This window comes from Lissotriton helveticus, chromosome 7 (assembly GCF_964261635.1).
Source record: "Lissotriton helveticus chromosome 7, aLisHel1.1, whole genome shotgun sequence".
In the NCBI taxonomy this organism is placed as follows: domain Eukaryota; kingdom Metazoa; phylum Chordata; class Amphibia; order Caudata; family Salamandridae; genus Lissotriton; species Lissotriton helveticus.
Genome location: NC_136068.1, coordinates 282,799,605 through 282,820,914, shown reverse-complemented (window position 1 = coordinate 282,820,914; position 21,310 = coordinate 282,799,605). Strand labels below are relative to the sequence as shown.

The 21,310-nt window shown below is 47.2% G+C and overlaps 1 protein-coding gene across 4 annotated transcripts in view; it reads left to right on the top strand.

The window, feature by feature from the left end:
- The window catches only part of LOC144768424 (protein-glutamine gamma-glutamyltransferase 6-like), a 483,154-nt gene that overhangs the window by 319,375 nt on the left and 142,469 nt on the right, over positions 1-21,310 (top strand). For all 4 annotated transcript variants that reach the window (XM_078652069.1, XM_078652067.1, XM_078652068.1 and 1 more), the window contains exon 6: positions 13,617-13,794. In XM_078652069.1, coding sequence (XP_078508195.1) covers positions 13,617-13,794 — 178 coding nt within the window. The remainder of the gene's footprint in view (positions 1-13,616; positions 13,795-21,310) is intronic.

Here is a 21,310-nt window from a genome sequence, read left to right as displayed (position 1 = left end):
ATTAAAAGGGGGACAAAGCAGGGCTGCCCGACCTCTCCTCTCCTTTTCGCACTTTATATGGACCCTTATTTGCGGAGCCTCATTAATAATCCTAGAATCCCCCCCCCTCTGCCTGAACGGACTGCAGATCAATGTGTTGGCATACGCAGACGATGTCGCTATAATAACTCCGGACCCATCACTGGCAATTGGAGAACAGGATGCCCTAAAATTTGGTGAGATCTCAGGCTATAGGCTAAACAGTAGCAAAACCCAAATAATCAAGAACTCATTTGCCTGTTGTGATGATGTTAGGGTGGTCCCAGCGGCAGCATATCTGGGGGTTGAAATATCGGCCAAACTTGAGACGGTGGTAGAACGAAATATGACTCCCTTATTGGCAAAAGTCAGCACGGATTTGGTCAGGTTTAACAATCTTAGACTTTCTTTGGTGGGTCGTACCAACGTAATAAAAATGCTTATACTCCCTAAGTTTCTTTATTATTTTAGAACAATACCCCTAATGTTCGAGGCTTCCTGGTTTAACAAGGTGGAATCCATTCTGAATAAATTTATTTGGGCACATGGGAAAACCAGGAGGGCCACCCAGGGCAAGGGGGGATGGGGGGTCCCAGATTTCAAATTATATTATTGGGCCTCGGCCCTGCAGTATATGCAGGGTTTGATTGGCGCGAGTGGGGCAGACCCAATCATCACTGCCTCTTCGACTAAGGTATACTCTATGGTGTTGGGCCCAGAAGCAGAGAATGCCTTTTTAGGCTGTGCTGACTCCTCATACTATAAACGCACGCGGTTTAAGACTGTCTTGGCGGCGTATAACATCTGGACCGCCGTGGCAAAAAAATGCGGACTGGGGAGATTTAATAGGTACACAAGACTGTATTTGAACAAGACCCTGCCACCCTCAATCTTTGCTGATGCTACTATGGCAGAGTGGGCTAGTAAAGGAATTGCTAAAATAGGAGATTTGCTGGGCTTAGATGAGAAGATGTTGCAATTCTCCGACCTTGTGGCAAGGTACAATATCAACAGTCGGAGTTTCTTTTAATATTTACAGGTAAGGAGCTTCCTGAGTAGGAAGGAAGGTGGGGAGGCTGGCTTCACTAAAAATAGCATTCTGGAAAATATAGAACGCGGAGGGAAGTGCTCTATTCGTAGTTTCTACGCAATTCTGGCGGAGTTGAAGGCGGACGATATTGGAAAGTACGAAAATAAATGGGCATTAAAGTTAGGAATCCAAGGTAGACACTTCTCGGATTCATTAGAATTAGGACGCACAGTTCTTTGCTCAGCCCCGCTCCAATCCCAACATTACAAAACATTATATCAATTATACTACACCCTGGCTCGTATTGCACAGTGGGGAGGAACTACAGGGATTACCTGTCCACGTTGTGGTGAGCCAGCAGCGGATAGCATACATATATTCGCTGCCTGCCCTCAACTACGAATTCTGCTTAAAGGGATGGAAGACTTTCTGGGCCGAACACTTGGGTTGGATGTGTCGTTAACACCAACAGTAATTATGTTAGTGGTCAGGGGGATTGATGGCGAGGCACATCGTGAATTTCTGTTTATAGCAATGGCGGTTTATAGGCTGATGATCGCCAGAGCTTGGTTAGATAAAGCACCCCCAGTACTACAACAATGGATTGCTTTGCTTCTGGGAACTTTTACTTTAGAAAAAGGTATTTATGCTAGGAAAGGTAGAAGGGCAAGGAGGCTGGGAAGGAAAATATAGGAACCAGTCCATCAATGGAAAGAGAGGACTATAGAAAGTCGTAGTTGAGTTATCCCAGGAAGAAACTGTTTTGTTTTGGTATGCTGCGACAATTTGTTGTTTGGGGTTCCGGTCTCTTTCCTGTTTTCTTTTTGTGGGTGTTACTGCAAACCATATTGTAGGTATTGTACTGTTTTTTTTTTCTTCTCGATATTTTGATTACTATATGTACTTAGGTAGTTCATCTTTGAATGTGTGCTCTGTGTGTTGCTATATATGTGTGCCCTGACAAATGTAATAAAAATATTAAAAAAAGGAATATCATAACTGTCCCACAGATAATTGAATGACATGCCTTTTATATTGCTCCAGTGGATAGCCTTATGTGGCATCCTGCCTCCTTCTCATTCTCTGTTCTAATACAATGGTTACTGGAAATTCTACTCGGCTGTTGGTTTCTCTAGCATTGGAATGTAACGTTTTAAATTGGTGAAACTGTGACTCCTGTCAGGCTGAGCTCCTGGATGGGTTCCTTCTTGTCTATGAATACATCTTGGACTTTAACCTCAAGATTACCTGCTTTACGTGATCCGTTGCCTCCTTGTAAGGATTTTACACCTTGTTACATGTATTCACTGTTTCAAATACTCCCATTTTAACTGGCTTGTGGTTATTGCTAAATCGAGTTTGTTTTCTTAAATAAAATCACCTTTTTCATGGAGAGCATAGTCATAGTATCAGCTTGGCCTTTAGTGTTCTTTTTGTAATAGAGTTAGGATAATTCCTACAGTGTGGTCTCCCCCTCGTATGCCTCCAGGAGACTTTTTTTTAAGTGAAAAAAATATATATATTATTTTCAGTTTGTAAAAAGGAAAAATAAAAGAGGAATCAATAACTGATACATCCGATGTTGCCAGCGTAGCAACGTGTAATATGCAGTTGTGGTGGAGCATTAAACTTATTGTATATAGTAACAGGGTTTGTGTACATATTATTGCTCTCTATTATGGAATATTGAGCTAGTCATGACATCTAGAACAAGTTGTGATATCTGTGTGTCTGTGTCGCTTGACATACCGCCCCCACCCCACTCCGCTTATAACCCACAGCCTCCTTTCAGCAGAACCTGTAGCTCTTTGGGTAGTTATTAGTTACTGCACCCTACCCTCACTGGCTAAATACGCTTTTGTCTGTAATCGATACTAGTGTCTAGCCATAGGTTGCTGCGAGGTGTCCATCCTACCTGCCTAGTGCTCTGGACCTCCTCATCCATGCCCATGGCAGTGGGAGGGAACCCTAGATCCTCCACTACTCCATACATGCACTCCCATTCCCGACAGCCATTCTCCAATTCTACCCAGGTCCATTCAGCCAGATCTTTACACCATGCTGGTATGGTGGGTCCTAGAGGGGAAATCCACCAGATGGCAACCCTGAGGTTGTCCAACAATAGCTATGTGAATCTATAGTGTGCCTTCCTGTCCTTGAGCCTCGGGATAAGTACAGACAGGCAATGCTGATCAGTAGCCTTGAGTTGGACTCTAGTTGTCCGTTGCACGCAACCGACCACCTTAACTAATACTATCTTGCTACATCTCCAGGTCATATGACTGAATCCTGCTCCGCCTTTCCTACCTCTTGGTCATTTGTCAGAGCAGGTTAAGTATATCCTGCAATGATTTGTTGGGGCCAGGTATGCTTAGTGAACAACTTCAAAATGGGCAAATTTGAACAGAGCATTTCCAGACACTTCCTACATTAGAGCACAGGTCTTGTTCCATTCTGCATCAGATATGGGCTCCGGCAGGTCTGCTTCCCAAACACCCGAGCCAGAAAGGAAACCTATGGCCCATCATTCTTGAAAGCCCTACATAGATTGTGCACCAGTCTTCAGGATGACCCTATATCTAGCAGCATCTCTAGGGCCTCTCATTCCACTCTGGTTAGAGTAGCGAATTGCAAACCCCGTTCTGGGACCACCCAAAATGTCTGTTGCACTTCCTCATAGGTGATGCAGTTGAATTCTGGGTAGAGCTCCCTGGGAATCTCACATCCTCCTCTTAGCCAATGACATAGCACATCTGAGCCTAGAGAACGGTTGCAGCCACCATATTGGGAGCTTTCTGGAGAAGGGTGCTGTGCATATCACTCTTTTTACTACACTGTTCCACGCTGCAAAGACCTGTCTGACTATGAACGGGTAGGGTCCTCCACTCCTGGACTCTGCCAACATAGCTGCTGGCAGGTGCTCAGTGCCAGGAACCACAGCTAGAAGGCTTTTTTCCCAGTTATCGCTATCAACACACCACTGTGCCCCATGCTGCAATGATTGTATTTATTTATTTTATAGTTTTATAGAGCGCGAACCAGACCTGTGCGGGTATCAGAGTGCTTTACAGGATTTAGGTGGAGGAATACAAAACATAAGGATGGGAGGGAACAGATTGGGAGAGATAGGGGTGCATTATATGGGAGGAACACACCAACCTACATGTGGGAGAAAATGAAAGCAGGTAGATAAAAAAATACAAGAAGGCTACCTTATACAGGAGGCCCACGCCATCTAAGGTCCAAACTACATGTGGAATAAAAATTAAAGCAGGTAGTTATATTATAGAAGAAGGCACACAGTCTCAGCTCTAGGGTTAATGCCCAGGAGTGCAGAAAGATTTATCATTCGTGGAGTCCGTGGATAATGCTGAGGTGGAGGATGGAACAAGTCTATGAGGTGAGTGTAAAGTATTCATTAGATGAGGTATTTTCCCATTAAGAAAGTTTTGGTCTCCTTCTTAAAGTGTGCCAAGGACGGAAGTCTTCTGATGGAGGGTTGGAGAGAGTTCCAGATTCTTGGAGCGGCCCCAGAGAAGGCTCGATTGTAGGTTTTTTTCTTCCGGAAGCGTGCTGGCTGCAGCAGCAGGTTTTTGGCAGATCGGGAGTTTCTGGCACGTCCGGATATCACACGTTTTTGTGTGAGAAATGTAGGTGAATTCGAGTACAGAGCTATGTGAGTAATTCAGGCCAGTTTAAATTGTATTCTGGTCTCCAGGGGATGCCAGTTCAGAGCTTTGCGGTGGGGAGAGATGTGGTCAAATTCTTTTTGAACCCGTTATGAGTCTGGCAGCAGTATTGAGGCAGGCTTTCAATGGGGCCAGAGAGTTCTTGGGTAGCACTGCAAGAGTTGAGCATCCATATTCAAGTCTGGAAATGACTAGGGCCTGGGTTGCCGTTTTAAGGTTGGACACATCAAGAAAGGGTTTTAGGTTTCTTAGGTAGCTCAAGTGAAATCTAGCCGTTTTGGCCATTGAGTTTATATGGCCATGCATATTTAGGCTGCCGTCAAGGGTTATTCCCAGGGATTTCAACGAGTCAACAATGGTAGGGGACAGTTTAGTGCAGTGATGGTCTTGATCCATTCCTGGATGTCTGGATTGGGTTTGGGTGGGGTGATCAGAAGGAATTCTGTTTTGTTTGCGTTGAGTTTAAGCTGGTTGGCAGTGAGCCAATGGACTGTCAGCTTCAGGGCCTCATTTATGGAGAAAATGTCCTCATGGGAAGAGATTTTTATGTAGACCTGTGTATCGTCGGCGTACATAGGGTAGGAGATGTTGGCGGCACGAAGCACCTCGGTGAGAGGTTCAAGGTAAAGGTTGAAGAGGGTAGGGGAGAGGGTTGATCCTTGGCGGACTCCAACAAAAACCAGAGAGCGGGCAGATAGATCACCGTTGATGAGGACTCTCTGTGAGAGGTTTTGGGGGAAGGATCTAAACCATTCAAGGACGGTGCCATCTAACCCTACCCTGAGTTTGAGGCGTTCTCGAAGAATTTCGTGGTTAACCGTATCAAAGGCGTAGGAAAGTTCTAGAAGGATTAGGAGACAGATTTTGCCTACGTCTAGGGCTTGGAGGGAATCATCCAATCCACAATGTGGAGGAGGGTGGTTTCCTTGCTGTGTCCAGGTCTGAAACCTGATTGGAAGTTATCTAGCAGGTGAAGGTTGTTGATGTGTAGGCTTAACTGCTGTTGCACACATTTTTCCAGAACTTTGGCAAGAAGTGGGATGTTGGATATGGGTCTATAGTTCTCAGCGGAGGCAGGGTCCCGCATGGGTTTTTTCAGGATGGAAACAACTTGGACAGCCTTGAGCGAATCAGGAATAGAGCCGTGTAGGTGGGAGGCGTTGATTATTGAGGTCCAGGAAGGGATGATAGCCATGGAGGTGGCAGCTAGGCATTTAAAGGGGAGAGGATCATTAAAGTGTTCGGTTTTAAGGAGGCAAGAATTCTCGAGATAGAGTGATCGTCATAGATTTTAAATTTGGACTAGTGTGCTAGGTTTTTGGGTGAGGTTTGGGAGGACAACGCGGAGAGAAGAGGTGGAGCTGGCTGATTTTGATTTTGGTGGTAGGTTGCAGATTTAAGTTCCTTTCCTAGGGCAGAGATTTTGTCACAGAGGAAGGAAGAGAATGCCTCGCTTCATATAAAGGGTTTAGGTGTTTCTTTGACAGTTTCTCTAGTTTGTTGGATTGGCGTTTGACCAAGTTGAACAGCTTGCGAGGTCGATTTTTGGCGTTCTGCAGTTCAGTTCTGAAGAATTCTTTTTTAGTGTTGAGGATTTTCTTATTGTAGGCATTTCTGGTCTGTCGAAGGAGTTTTAGATGTGCTGCAGATGAGTGTTTTTCCAGATTCATTCAGACTGAACCAGGGATTACTGTCTTTGATCTGGGTTCTTTTCAGTTTTAGCAGTGCCAGGTCATCTAGAATGTCTAATATGGTGGAGGAGTAATGGTCGGCTAGGTTGGTGACCGATGTGCACAGTGGGGGGGGGGAGGTCGAACTCACACTGCGCTGCCAGTTTCTTGTGGTCGAATTGCAATTCCAGGTAGTACAACCCTACATCGGGCTGATCACAGTCTCCCCTAGCAATCAGAGCTCCCTCCATATCTGAACACCATATGGAATGCATTACATGAATCAGTCTATGTATATTTATGAGGGTACTGCATTGCAAAATGAACCAGCATCAGTCATCGTGGGGCAAGTGGATGAGCCTTTGAGCCTATTAGCCAGGACTTCTGCCAGTACCTTAACGTCAGTGTTTATCATTGACAACAGTCAATGGGAGACCTTGTGCATTGTATCTCGATCTGATTTTGACAGCATGATTACAAGACCCTCCTGCATAGATTTTGGCTATCTGCCAGACACTCAGGCTTCCTGGAATACCTTAAAAAGCTTATCGAGGAGTACCTCAGAGTAGCTTTGGTAAAACTCAGGAGGGAGCCTATCCATGCCCTGCATCTTCGTAACAGGTCATGCCCTTTATTGACTCAAGCAGTTCTTGGTGAGGTCCTTTTCTAAGGCTACCACATGGTCCCTATTTAGTGTGGGGGTATCTGACTCTGACCTGGCAGTACCACTGGGGGTGTCTTGCTTCTAATGAAGGTTCGACATATGTTGGTATAATTCACTATTAATTGTGGCTTGTGTGATCATCATTTTTCTCTCATGTCTCCCTAGAGCCATAGTTGTAGTTGGGGGTCTCTCTTTCTGTGAAAGCCAGTCTCGGAGCCTGCTTGGCTTGTCACACTCCCTGTGTAGCCTCTGTCTATAGTCTTTCAGGGTAAACTTATCAAGTGTGTCCCGTATGTCTCCCATTGCTCGCTATAGTACCTGAGCTCCTTCTTATAAGGACACACCAAAGTGGCACCTCTCTGTGGTTGCGCTAACTTCTCTTCCTGCTTTCTAAAGTTGCACTGCAGTTGGCATTTAATGCCATATGTTTTAGTGAGGCATTTCACCCTTAGTATCACCTTAAGCGCATCCTATTCCAACACCCAGGTTGACATTATCTCCCAGTTCCTGATGAAATGGCCTGTTAACACTTTGATGATGTCAGATTGAAAAGTGATGTCTTTCAGGGTTTCTGGTTGGAGTCTCCAAGTGGAGGGGATAGCTGGGCGATTCCTGGCCCATGTGTATGTGAGGAGGACAGGTGTGGGGTCGGACAAGAATCTACCCAAGTGTTTTACTAACTGTATGCAGTCCCACAGGCATTGTGAGGCAAGAATCATATCCAGTGTTTTGTGAAAATGATGCACTGCAGAGTAATAGATAAACTTGCTTTTTGTCAGGGGTAAAGGTCTGCAAACATCCATGCAGTCCACTTGCGCCATGACCTCAGTCAGTGTGCCTGCCATGCCCTGAATCAACAGTCCCAGTGAGGGTTTTCTATCTAGTTCACCATTTAGAATACAATTAAAATCACCAGCCCTGAAGAGGGGTATACCTTGTATAGTGCCAGCAAGTTCTGTATCTTCTGAAAGAAAACCTTATCGTCTTGACTGGGAGTATATGTGTATAACATACATACCTCATTCCCATCAAACAATCCACATATCAGGATTTAACACCCCTCCACATCAGCCAGGACTCCCAGTATAGAAACGGTACACCCTGGCGTAGGTTGAGTTGAGAGAAATACAACTGGCCGCACCATTATTACTTTAGTTTGCCAGCTCCTCGGTGCCCAAGTGGGTTTCCTGCAACAAGCCTACCCTGTGATGTCCAGGTAGGTGGGTACTCTATAATGCTAGGTGTAGTCTTGTAGTCCCCTGGTGTTCCAGGAGATGACTTTTAGGGCTCCTGCCATGTGTGTAGTCATCTATGCCGCCTCTGTTCAGTCCACCTGAAGGCGGAGGTCACGAGAACCTCTCCAATATCTTCCCTGTTCATACCATGCAGTACTTTTGCCCCGGGTAAACACCTGGAACCATCAAACTGTAATATTTCCCCATGTATATAGCGGTCAAACCTTCTTTCCTTCTTCTGTTTTAATTCTGCATCCCAAAACTATAGATTTGTGATCCTGTAGGATTGTTCATATTTTTTAAGAAAAAGCGCAATTTCAGGAGAGGGCTGGCAATTCACCCCCATGGCTCCTCCCCGGCCATAGGGGTGTACCTAGTTGGAAGAAGGCAGACACCCCCAGTGGTTCCTGTAGTACCCTAATCTGCAGAGTTTCGTTTTATCGAGGGTCCGAGCCCGTGTCGTGGCAGCCCCAGCTCTCACCAATTCAGCTTACAAGTTTGGTGGAGGTTCCCTGCTGCTGCATGTCCAGGCCTTGTGTAAGGCAGCTCCTTTCTGGATGATTGAAATTGGAAGTAATGGCAGGGACAGCCCACATAGTTTACTGTGGCATCTCCCAAACAGGCAGTTGAGAGCAGGATGCCCCTGGTCTCGCGGGTTCAGCCCCCCTGCAAGCCCATGGTAGTCATCTCAAGACCAGCTGGAGTCAGCTGAGGTCCTGGTAGTTGGCAGCCCCCCCCCCACCCTCCCCCCAAAAAAAACAACTCTATTGAAAATACACTATCATGTGCTGGTGGCTTGCAACAATGTCTGTTGGGGGCATCCTCTGAAGACCCCAAAGTGTCCTGAACCCAGCCTTCAGCCACTTCCAGCGTGCCACCAGGTTGCACTGAGCCATTCCCCATCTCCGTTGCTCGGTAAATCCACTGTGAATACCCCTGGGGGCAGTTGTGTGCAGGCTCCTGTGCAACCCCAGGCTTGCTCTGGACCAGTGCCTCAGGTCCAGCCTGTCCCAGACCTCCTCCAGAGAGTCGAGCAAGTGGGAGCGGCCCCCTCCACTACCCTCAACTTAGCCGGAAACAGGAGCATGTGTCTGCGGTTAAGTGTTAGGAATTTTTGTTTAAGAGCCATAAGCAATTTTCTCTGGGCCTGGATCCTGCGAGTGTAGCCTGGCAAGATTTGTCAATCAATCAAACCGGATTTATAAAGTGCTGCTAGTCACCCATGAGGGGTGCCTTGCTGTAGTTGGTGGAATCAGTTGCACAGCCAGTTCTTTAGTCCCTTTCTGAATTTCTGAAGAGAGTGTGAAGTCAAGAGGTGGTGATGGAGTCTGTTCCAGAACCTTTTGCCAAAGTAGGAAGAGGAGCATCGTCGACTATACTTTCCGATGGATGCAGGGGTGTGTCTGCGAGCGAGAGGGATGTGGAACACAGGTGTCTGGAGGGTTGGTGGAAGCTGAGGCGGTGGTTGATGTATGCTGGTCCTTGATTGTGCTGGACTTTGTAGGTGTGGGTCAACCTCCTGACGTGACATCTCTTTTGCAAGGGAGCCAGTGGAGTTTCTTGGGTGGTCGAGGATGAGCCTGGCCGCTGAGTTATGTATGAGTTCTGTATCGTCTGCAATCTCTTCAGGAGGTGTGTGGTAATTTGTACGTAGAGTGCGTTGCCATAGTCCCATCGGCTGGTGACAAGGGCTTTGGTAACAGTACGTCTGGTGCTGATGGCGAGCCAGAGCATACGAACCGTGAGGAAGCAGGTAGATGAGATAAAGTTGATCTATTTTTTCATTGTGAGCTTGCTGTTAAGGAAGATGTAGAGGTTGCGGGTGTGTTGAGTTGAATGGGCTGAGGGTCCTAGTCCAGAGGGCCACCAGGAGTCATTCCATGGGGAGGTGTTGTTCCCGAAGATGAGTACTCCTATTTTGTCTGTATTGAGTTTGAGGCAGTTGTTTTGCATCCAGTCTGTGATGATGGTCATTCACAGGCAGTAATTGGCCATTGTGGTCGAGGGGTCTTCAGATCGAGACAGGATGAGCTAGGTATTTTCAGCATCGGATATGATGTTCGGTCTGTGGGTTCTGTCAATGTTAGCCAGGGAGGCATTGAACACTGTAGAGCTGAGGGATGAACCCTTAGGGATGCCGCAGATGATGTTCTTGGGTCTAAAGATGAATGGGGGTTGGCCAATTCTCTGAATTTTTCTGGTCAAGATGGAAGTGATCAAATTGAGGTTTTCCCTTTGGATGCTGATCTAATAAAGCCTCTTGATCAGGGTGTGGTGGGGTATAGTGTCAAACGCTGCAGAGAGGTGGAGGAGAATCAGGGCGGCTGTATCCACTGATGTCGTCAGTGGCAGCGATCAGGATGATTTCAGTCTGTAGTTAGTGCAGAACCCAGATTGTATAGATTCCAGAAGATCGTTGTTCTCCAGGTATTCGTAAGTTGGCGGTTGATGGCCTTTTCAAGGGCTTTAGAGGGGAAAGGCAGCAAAGAGATAGGCCGGTAATTCTTGAGCTTGTTGGGGTCGGCAGTGGTTTCTTGTGGAGAGGTTTGAGTGCAGCGTGTTTCCATTTATCTGGGAAGTTGGCCATGGTGAGTGATATGTTGAAGATGGTAGTGAGCTTGTTGCTGATGAACTGCTTCTGTGGTCAAATATGTGATGAGGACTGGGGCCTGTGGGTGCTCCTGAGCAGACGGATTGCATGATGGCTGTAGTTCTCTAAGTGGTGAGCTGGTCCCAAGCAATAATCCGGTGGTCGGAGTTTGTATGAGTGGGAGTAGGGAGGCTGAGTATGTCGTAGGCGGCAGATTGGGCTTGGAAGCATTTGTAAATTGTGGAGATCTTGTCATGGAAGAAGTCTGCCAGGATGTCGCAGAATTCTTGGGAAAGAGTGATGATGTTTTCAGTGGCTGAGGGATTGGAGAACTTCCTGACGATGTTTAAGAGTACTTTGCTGTGGTTTGTGCTGGTTTCGATGCAGTAGACTTGGGTGTTCCTTTTCAGGTCTCTCAGGGGTTTGTGATAGTGGCTGAGGGATGTCTTGAAAGTAGCGCGGTCTGTGGGCTCCTTGCTGGTGCTCCATTTCCTTTCTAGTCGCTTGCATTTGCGCTTTATTGTTCTAAGTTCCGTGGTTTACCAGCTGGCTTGCTTGGTGCATCTCTTGGAATTGGCAGGGGCAACACTGTCAATGCAATTGGTGAACCAGGCAGAGAGGTTCTTGACAGCCTGATCAAGATTGGGTGTGGTGTCAGGGTGGGAGGTGTTGAGGGCATCCATCCATTGGCTCTCAGATACTTTGTTCCAGTTGCAGTGAGGTACTTGGTGGCTTGGTGACAGTGCTGGGTGATACTATGATGGTGAAGTGGACGATGGAGTGGTCGAGCGTGTGCCCTGCGTTTTGTGTGGGGTTGGAGACTAGTTGGGTGAGGCCAATGTTCATGCTTCGACGAAATTGGCTGTATTGGTGTCATTAAGCTCATTGATTTTAAAATTGAGGTGTAGTGCAGTGGATAATTTCTTTGTGGATGAAGGCGATTCCACCTAAGTCTTTGTTGATGTGGTGTTATTGAGCTACCTTGTAGCCGATGGGCATAACGGAGGCGATGCCTGATGCTGATGCAGTGTTGAGCCAGGTCTCGATGATGAAGACAACGTCGGGGTGAAGGAAGTGATGGTGTTCCCGATCTCTGTGGCACGCTTGCAGAGTGATTGGGTGTTGAGGAGGAGGCAGTGAAGTTGCTCTGATGCAGTTGTGTTAGACGTGGTGGTGGTTGCTTGCGCTGGGGCTTCGGTGTTGAAGGTGAAGAGACAGTGACAGCAGGAGAACGGTCCTGCTGTTGATCGTGGATAAGTGCAGTGGGGGGTTAGGTACACCCCACAGGCTTTCCTCCTGGCACCCAGAAGCCCATGGTCACAGGACTGTATCATGGCTCAGTGGAATCCATGATGTGATGCATCAAGCCAATTCAGTTCAGCCCTCTGGGGAGCTGCGTTTGCCGCCCTGCTGTCAGGTGGTGCCCTTGGTGTCTGCTGCAGCTTGCAACCCAGAGGGTCTGATGCTGCACCAGTGGTGCTCTTAGTCTCAAACACCAGCAAGGCCCTCAGGTGGCACCACTAGACTGGCCACGTTTAACAACCTTTCAGCTCTCCATCTGCATCCACTGACAGGGTCACTGTGTGCGCACCATTCTGGGGGAGCTTTGTTTAGAGCCGTCAGGTGGGGAAATAGCAGTAATAGCAGGGTTATAGAGGATTGAAAAAGGGAACTGGGGAGCTCCTCACTAGTGCGTCCAGTCAGCCATCTTGCTTGGCCACTCTCCCAATGCCTAGAGGATAGTTGAAGGGAATTGCAGCTTACCCTCCTCCAAAGTATGTGCATCAGATTTCACTTTAAAGTCGACCGATCTGCGGTGTGTGTACCGCTCAGTATGCAAGGACTTCCATTAGTGTGTCTCACCTACTTCTTCTCTGCTCAAGTGCAAGGACTGCAAACCCAAGGATTCAGTGTCAATTTCCATTGCTTACTGGAAAAAAGAATTATACTTGGACTGCACTATGTAGCAGATGGCAGGTTGTGATAGAGTGGAAGATATTTTGTTGTTATTGAAGGAAAATCAAAGCAATGTTGACTCTCAAATGTATTCTTTATTTGATTAATGCATTGCTAGATTGAACCAATGCCACCTCAGAACAACTAAATTTTCCGAGCTCTATTATATCAGAGTTAAATTCTAGTTACTGGTTACTGCTGGATTGTATTCTGGGAGATAAAATTTAAATAATAAAAAAGATTGCGTTGATTCATGCAGGAAAGAATTACTTTGCTTTTCCCTTCTGAGATTCTCGTCTTTGCTTTTCCCCTGACCTCTTTTCCCCAACCACCCCCTCCAGGTATTTCCCATATTTCATATATCATTCCTTCTTCACAGTTTCTTATAAAACATTAGACTGCACCTGAATGCTTTTATAAATATGACTTCATATCAGTTCTTACTACCTTAACAAGGCTTTTGCTAGGTACATTGCTTAGTGTGCTGCATAGCGCTATGCTGCCAGGTGTTGCATTATTTGAAGATTGTTAAATCCATTCAGATTGAGTAAGAAATGAGAGAATACATAAGCAGAGGTTGGACAATTTGCAGGTTTATTTTTCAAAGAATGTTCACATGTGGCTAGTTCTGAAGTGTAAATGAGGGAACATACTGAGAAAATAGCAAAGATTACCAAAAGATGCATGTTGCTTACTATTTTGTCAGTTTCTTCTTAATAGCTCAAATGCTTTTGAAAGTAATGCCTCAGCTAATCATCCCACAGATCAACAGTTTGGATGATAAGGGCGTATTGATGGGCAGGTGGGACGGATCCTATCGCCGAGGTGTGCACCCTGAGGCGTGGGTTGGAAGTGTTGATATCCTCAAGCGTTGGAAGAAAGGAGGGTACAAATCTGTTAAATATGGGCAGTGCTGGGTCTTTGGAGGAGTCGCTTGCACAGGTAAAGCTCTCTCTATATTACTCTGAATGTAAAATGAAATTGAGATTACACTTGTTATGTATGAACTGATGGCACTGCATGGAAAGGGTAAGAGACTGTACATGTTAGAGATGAGGATGTTTCTTGTGCCGTTTACTCTCACCAGTGATATATATTTCCAGATTATCAGTTTCTACAATGCTAGGCATTGGAGAAAAGAACACAGGGGCATATTACCAAGCAATAGTGATAATTATCGCTATGCATGGTTAGCTGCTAAAATTATATCGCCGCGCTCCGACGATTTTTACCGCTGAGATACCTTGATATTATCAAGGTTTATCTCAAAAGCGGGAAAAATCCTGCGAAATGCATGAATATCGCTGAAAAAATCAGCGATATTCATGCATTATTGTGACAATGCTCTTAGCCATGTTATCCACCTTCCATTGGATAACATGGCTAAGAACTGCTCTGGGCAGGCGTTAGCTTTTGGAGATATTCGCGCTTAGATATATAGATTACCTACTGGCAATAGCCAGTAGGTATATATAGTTAGGACCTAGCTACCCTAGGAAATCCGCAACATTCTATTGGGAATAACTTTAGCCCCGGTTAAAGAATTTGCGTCTAATTTTCCAAAATTTAGGCCCGCTCCGCTCCGCTTCTTCCCTGGAAGTTTCAGGGGGATTCGTCATGCGGGGGCCGAGAAAATGTTAATTTCCATAGGACGAATAGACAAGGCTACAGCGCGAACCGCTGAACGGAATTACACCAAACTTTGCAAAATTGTAGGGACTGGTACGCAGAAGTGCCTTTTCTATATTTGGTGAAAATTGCTCCAGTGGTTTTTACGAAAATTAACTTGAAAAACACATATATATCTATATGCGCGCCTCCAGCGCTTACCGGTACACGTACCGGGGAGCACACCGGGCGCGCCACGGAAGTGCGCGAGCGGAAAGCTGATGGGCTCTTGGGTGTCTGTGAACATTCCAAACGGTCCGGAGAGTCCGCCATCTTGTGTCTCGGTAGAACCGAGACACAAGAGGTGAAAAACAAAAGGGGAAAACTATAAAAGGGGGCAGGGTAGAGACCCCTTGACCCCCTAGGTTTTCTCAGGGGGGCCTAGGAGGACCCCGAAGGGCAAAAAAAAGAATATATATTTTTTTTAAATTTCGTGGAGTACGCGCTGGGTGCGATGCCATGTACGCTTACAGGTACGCGTACCCTGAGCGTACCACGGGGAAAACCAAAAAAATACAGATTTATGGGCCTGGGGGGTCCTTGTGGGACCCCCTGAGCAGGCCTAGGGGGTCAGGGTGCTTCTACCCTGCCCCCTTTGCGTGTTTTGCACCTTTGTTTCACTGCTTTCTTGTGCCTTGGTTCTACCGAGGCACAAGATGGCTGCCAACACTTCCTGGTTTGGAGTGTTGACAGATAGTGGCAGCCAATCAGCATGCCTTTCACAGGAAAACAGCATGCTCATTGGCTGTCAACAGTTCTAATCAGGAAGTGTTGACATTCATCTTGTGATAGGTAGACCAAAGCATAAAAGAAGCAGAAAAACAAACGTGAAGACTACTAAAAGGGGGCAGGGTGGAAACAACCTGTTTCTACCTGGTCTACCTGGGCTGCTCAGGTGGTCCCACAAGGATATTAACATATTTAAACGTTATCCACTAATAGAATTAGCATATAAAAAACCTTGCGAATTCACTGAAAAAAACATAGGTTTCAGGCCTTATATAGTTAGGAATTAGCATATAAAAAACCTTTGAAATTCACTGAAAAAACCATAGGTTTCATGCCTTATATAGTTAGGAATTAGCATTTAAAAAACCTTTGAAATTCACTCAATAAACTATAAGTTTTAGGGGTGTTATAGTTAGCTGGAAATTTCACTCATACAAAACCATTGAAATTGCTCCTATATAGTTAGTTGTTCTAACTATATTTCACGCACCCGCAATCCACTGCTGATGATGTCACATATTACATCATTCATGACATGGTCAGTGACATCACTGATGACATCTGAAAAAGGCGGAGACCCAAAGTGCATTTCCCCATGCAATTTCCCATAGGAATTTTAGACAGAACTATAGCACGAACTGCTGGACAGAATTTCATCAAATTTGTCAGAAAGATAGCTCTTGGTCCAGAAAGAGCTCTTTTTGTAATTATGTGTAAATCTCTTGAGTAGTTTTGGAGTTATTTAAGAAAAAAGAAATATAGATATCTAGGGACGTGAATCCTCTACTGACCCGCCAGATCTCATGCTGAGATTTGATTGGCGGTCAACACTTCAACCAAGAAGTATTGGCAACCATCTTTGGCCTCTGACTCAGCCATGTCCCAAGAAAAGGCCCAAAAAACACACGAGGGGGCAGGGTAGGAGTACCCTTATCCTCTAGGCCTAGTGGAAGGGTCTCATAGAGACTGCAGGCCAATATCCTAAACTTACTACCATTTTGGTATTCACAGAAGGCACTTACTCATTTTAGTATTCACAGAAGGCACTTACTCATTTCGTTATTCACAGAAGTTAGGAGTCCTAACTTTAGGACTCCTAAATGCCTTCTGTGAATACTGAAAGTCTTAAAGTTAGGATTTTTCTCAATTTAGTTGTAGTAAAATTAGAACTTCTAACTTAAGGACTCCTAAAGGCCTTCTGTGAATAACTAAAGTCTTAAAATTAGGATTTTTCTCAATTTAGTAGTAGTAAAGATCAGGACTCCTAACTTTCGCACTCCTAAATGCCTTCTGTGAATATCAAAAGTCTTAAAATTAGGATTTTTCTCAGTTTAGTAGTAGTAAAGTTAGGACTCCTAACATTCGGACTCCTAAATGCCTTCTGTGAATACCGAAAGTCTTAAAATTAGGATTTTTCTCAACTTTACTACTACAAATACTAAAACTGATTCCAGATACACCCCAAAGCATACGTTAGTCTGTACACTAGCCAAATCACATTGCCTCTATAAGCCCCACAACCTTACCAAGGATTGAATAGTTTCTGCAAACTATCGAACATGACAACCCTGAACACTCAGGGATCATGGAAACAGAACAGTACTTTTTGCTCAGTCACTCGTGTTCACTTGGTCCCAGAGAGATACACATGGATAACGGTGGGGATGTTTTCAATAAGCATTTATTGAACCAGCGTCATTCTAGTATAAAATACATGTGCTGCAGCAATCATTAGACAGAAGCATATAATCTGAAAGAGACAATTATTGGTAGATTCCTTACTGGAGAATTACCCCCAGGCGTCAGACTGAATCAGGAGAAATTTTTTCTTAGCAGCACCCTTATGCGTCGGTAGGTGTTGTCGGTCAACTCCGCGTCTGTTGTGGTGGCAAGGGTGGTGTTGCGGTGCCTACTAAGGAGCCGCCCGTATACGTTGATATCAGTTCGACCATGACCCTAAGTCATGCTCCAACTGCCAGGCCATGAATTCAAAGTCTTCGCGGTAGTGGTCCCGAAAGATATTGGAGGCCCAGCGGTCAGCTCCGCGTCATTCCCGGTCTTGTTCGAGAGGAAGGCCTTGAGGCCGCTCGCAAAGCCCCCACACCTTGTTGCACTCCAGGTCTTTGAGGTCTTCAGGTAAGTCCAAGAAGAAGAAGGCGAGAAGCACCAGCTCTCTTTGCCTTCACCATGTTGGTTAACTAACGCGATGCAGGACTCTGAGCATTGTCGCTCTTAAGGCTCGGTTTCCGAGGCCTACTTCAGGGACGACTCTGCACCTCCCTTGTTTATGGGAGTTGGAGCATCCCCTGCCCAACTCCTGAAGTTCTACGAGGCCCTCCACCTCGTCTTTGGGCAGCCTGACTCAGCTGGCACAGCTTTGGGCCCTGCGGATGCTGGCGTCTCCGTGGGGCCCAGCGGATCCAGGCTTGGGTCCAGATCGACGCTAGTTGATCTTACTCGACCTTCCCCGGTGCTGATCCCGGTGCCAGCCATGCCCCCAGCTGGCGCCATCCCCATCATCACCCAGAGATGGACCCGGATGTCGATCGATGTTGGATCTGACGCCGGAGGGTACTTTTGCTCCCCAGTTCATCCCTGGTGTTCCCTACCGCCCAGAAGGTGGTGATGAGGACTGGGTGGGATCACTGGACCCTTTAGCAGAGCAGCTGAAAGGACCGGACTGGAGAGAGGACCTTGGTGGCTCCAGTGGTTTGGACAATTCTCCAGGCCTTGCTGTGCATTCTCCCCCTACCATGGCTACGGAGGTGGGAGCGTTCTAGGGTGTGGTGGAGCGTACTGCGGCCGAGGTCTTGGGCCTTGAGCTCCCTTCAGTGGCAGTCTGGACTAGAGCTCCCTTCAGTGGCAGTCAGGACTAACCTCCTGACAGAGGTGCTTCAGCCTGCGGCATCCTTCCCTGAATCTGTTCTGCCCTCTAACGAAGCCCTTACCGATGTCCCCCAGGGGCTCCTGTGGAGAGGACAAGTGCCTGCTGCCATCGCCAGGGCCCAGGTGACCGAGTTTTTCTCACCCAATACCTTTCCCCTTGGTGCTTGGTGGTCAATGCCTCTTCTTCAAAGGTGCAATGAGCTAAACAACGGTGTTGGATCTAGCCCTGATCTCTTGACTGGGTGAGAGTACTCTGCTTAATTCAGAGACTCTGTCCATCACCACCCCTTGTTGTAAATATCTTCTTCAAAGGGCGCATTCCATTCTACTCATCAAGATAGGGAATCCAAGAAGCTGGAACACCTTGGGAAGAGCATGTTCTCTTCCTGCAGCTTGGCACTACAGTCCGTGAATACCATGTACCTCTTTGGCTGATACTCCCACACCATCTAGGATATGGTTGCTCAGGTGCTGTCTCGGTTCCCGGAGGAGGCCTGGGCCATTCTCTCCCAGGCAGTGGCGGATGGAGAAGATGCAGCCAAATTCACAATCAGATCTGGGCTGGATACCACTGACTCACTCAGCAGAATGATTGTCATGTCGGTAGCCCTTAGGTGCTACGCCTGGTTGAGAACATCGGGCTTTTCAGGGGATGTCCAGTCAACTTTTCAGGACGTGACCTTTGACGGCGCTGGAGTACTCTAAAGATCTCAGGCCATTGCTAAATCTTTGGGCCTCGCTGCGTCTTCCCGACCATCTGCTCTCCTCCCCTTTCGTAGCTACGGAAGGGGCACCCAGCCACACGGCCCAGCTACGTCTGGCCAGCCTAGCCAATGGTTCACGTAAGCTGCTCAGCCCCTGCGTGGCACTGGACATCAGACCCAGCGACCTCGTGGATCTGGGAGCCAGGGGGCGGGCCAGTCCACCCTTTCCCCCTGTCTCAGCCTCTAAACCCTCCTAGTCCGGCATTTCAGGCCCATCAATGGCCAGTGGGCAGCAGGGTTTGCCATCATCTCCCCCACTGGCAATCTATTACGTCGGAAAGGTGGGTTTTGCTTATAGACCCAAGGGGCTACTCCGTCCCCATCAAGACTACCACTCCCTCCATGCCACCATCTTTCAATCGCATGTCGGAGGATCACTTCTCCACCAGACAGTCTCAGCTCTCTTGGCCAAGGGATCTATTGAGAGAGTTCCTGCGCCAGAAGTAGGTTGTGGTTGCTATTCCCACTTTGTTCAGGTGCCCAAGAAGGGCAAAAGCCTGCGTCCTATTGTAGACCTCCGTGCCCTCAACCACTTGCTCCAGAAAGAAATGTTCAAAATGCTCTTGACCCTGGAGACTGGATGGTGGCACTGGACTTGCAGGACGCCTATTTCCATATTCTTGTCCTGGCAGCCCACGGAAGCTACCTACAGTTCACGGTAGGCCACAAGCATTTTCAGTTCACAGTGTTCCCCTTTGGCCTTACCAGTGCCCATCGGGTGTTCACAAAGGCTATGGTGGTAGTCGCTGCTCATCTGCGCAGATCAGTGGTTACAGTCTTCCCATTATCTCGACGACTGGCTGTCTCCCACCTCCAGACTACGGCAGAACTCCTGTACTCGCTGGGGTTCACTATAAGCCTGGGCAAAGTTTACGGAGTCCGCTATGTGGAACTCAGCGACGTGCAAAAAAAAACATCTGCTGCGCTAATCAGAGCTCTCAAAGTGGCGGAGTGCGTTTGATAAATGTCGTTTGTGGTGATTTTCAGCGCAGGGTGTTTGTCCGCACTGTGCAGTCATTGCAAATGGCACCATGCACAGCGCAAGCAGTCGCTGTTTCCAGTCTGCCACTCAAGTCAATTTCTCAAAGCGAACAAGAGTTTCTCAACGCGAGCGGTTGTGTGCATACATGACCACTCACATTGAGAAATCTCACCAGGAGGTTTCCCACACTCGCGCTCGCCAACTTGACGTTGATCATCGCCAACAAGGAAAAATCTCACTGGGAGGTGGATTTTCCTTGCTCGTGCTCGCCAACTTGATGTTGACGACCACAAGGGAGGAAAAAGGGAGGAAAAAACTCGGCTCTGCTTTGCGGAGCGGAGTTTTTCAGAACTCTGTGAGTTCAGCGTAAAACAGAGTGTGCAAAACTCCATAGGCGGAGCGGAGGTCATCGCCCAGGATTAGTTCACTATCAACGTGCAAAAGTCACAGCAGACTCCCTCTTAGACACTCCCTTTCATCTGAGCTGTTCCGGACACAGTGCAGTTTCTAGCCTATACTCCCGAGCAGCCAGTTCGGGATATTTAGGCTACGATACCGATGTGCTGGGCCTCAAGGCCTCCTGTATCCTGTCGGTGGATCATGCCAGATGGCATATGCAGGCTCTGCATTGGGACCTGAAGTTCCAGTGGGCACAGCATCAAGGGAATCTTTCCAACTATGTCCAGATCTCGGAGGGTACTGCACAACAATTGCAGTGGTGGCTAACAAACCAAGCTTGGGTTGGAGGCAGATCCCTCTCCCTTCCACAACCAGATCTAGCAATGGTGAGAGATGCGTAAATCCTGGGATGGGGTGGCCATCTAGGAAAGGCAGAGATCAGATGCGTCTCGTCTCTGGCGGAGTACGGGCACCAGATCTATCTGGCGCTGAAAGCATTCCTTCTCTCGCTCAAAGGGAAATAACACCACCATGTGGTACTGTAACAAACAGGGTGGGTGGGGTCATGGACATTATGTCGCCTCTGGACATGGCTGGAACATTAAGGCATGACCCTGGTGGTTCAACACGTGGCAGGTTCTCTGAACACCAGTGCGTACGTACTCAGCTGTCGGTGCCTGGTAGATCATGAATGGAGTTTTCACTCTGAGGTGGTGCAAGGTTTCTTTCAGCAGTGGGGAGAACCTTGGTTAGATCTATTCGCCACTGAAGAGAATGCACAATGTCAGCAGTTCTACATTTTGGAGTTTCGAAAGCAACGCTTTTCATCGCGAGTGGAGTTGTGGCCTCTTGTAAGCCTTTCCAGCAGTACCACATCTGCCCTGAGTGGTGAAGAAGATCAAAAGCGACCGGGCCCAAGTTATTCTTGTGGCTCCAGGACTCCAGGACTGGACATGAAGAGTCTGGTACCCCGTGATCCTGAGCATGGCCATCGATCCTCAAATCAGACTGCCCCTTCGGGAGGATCTTC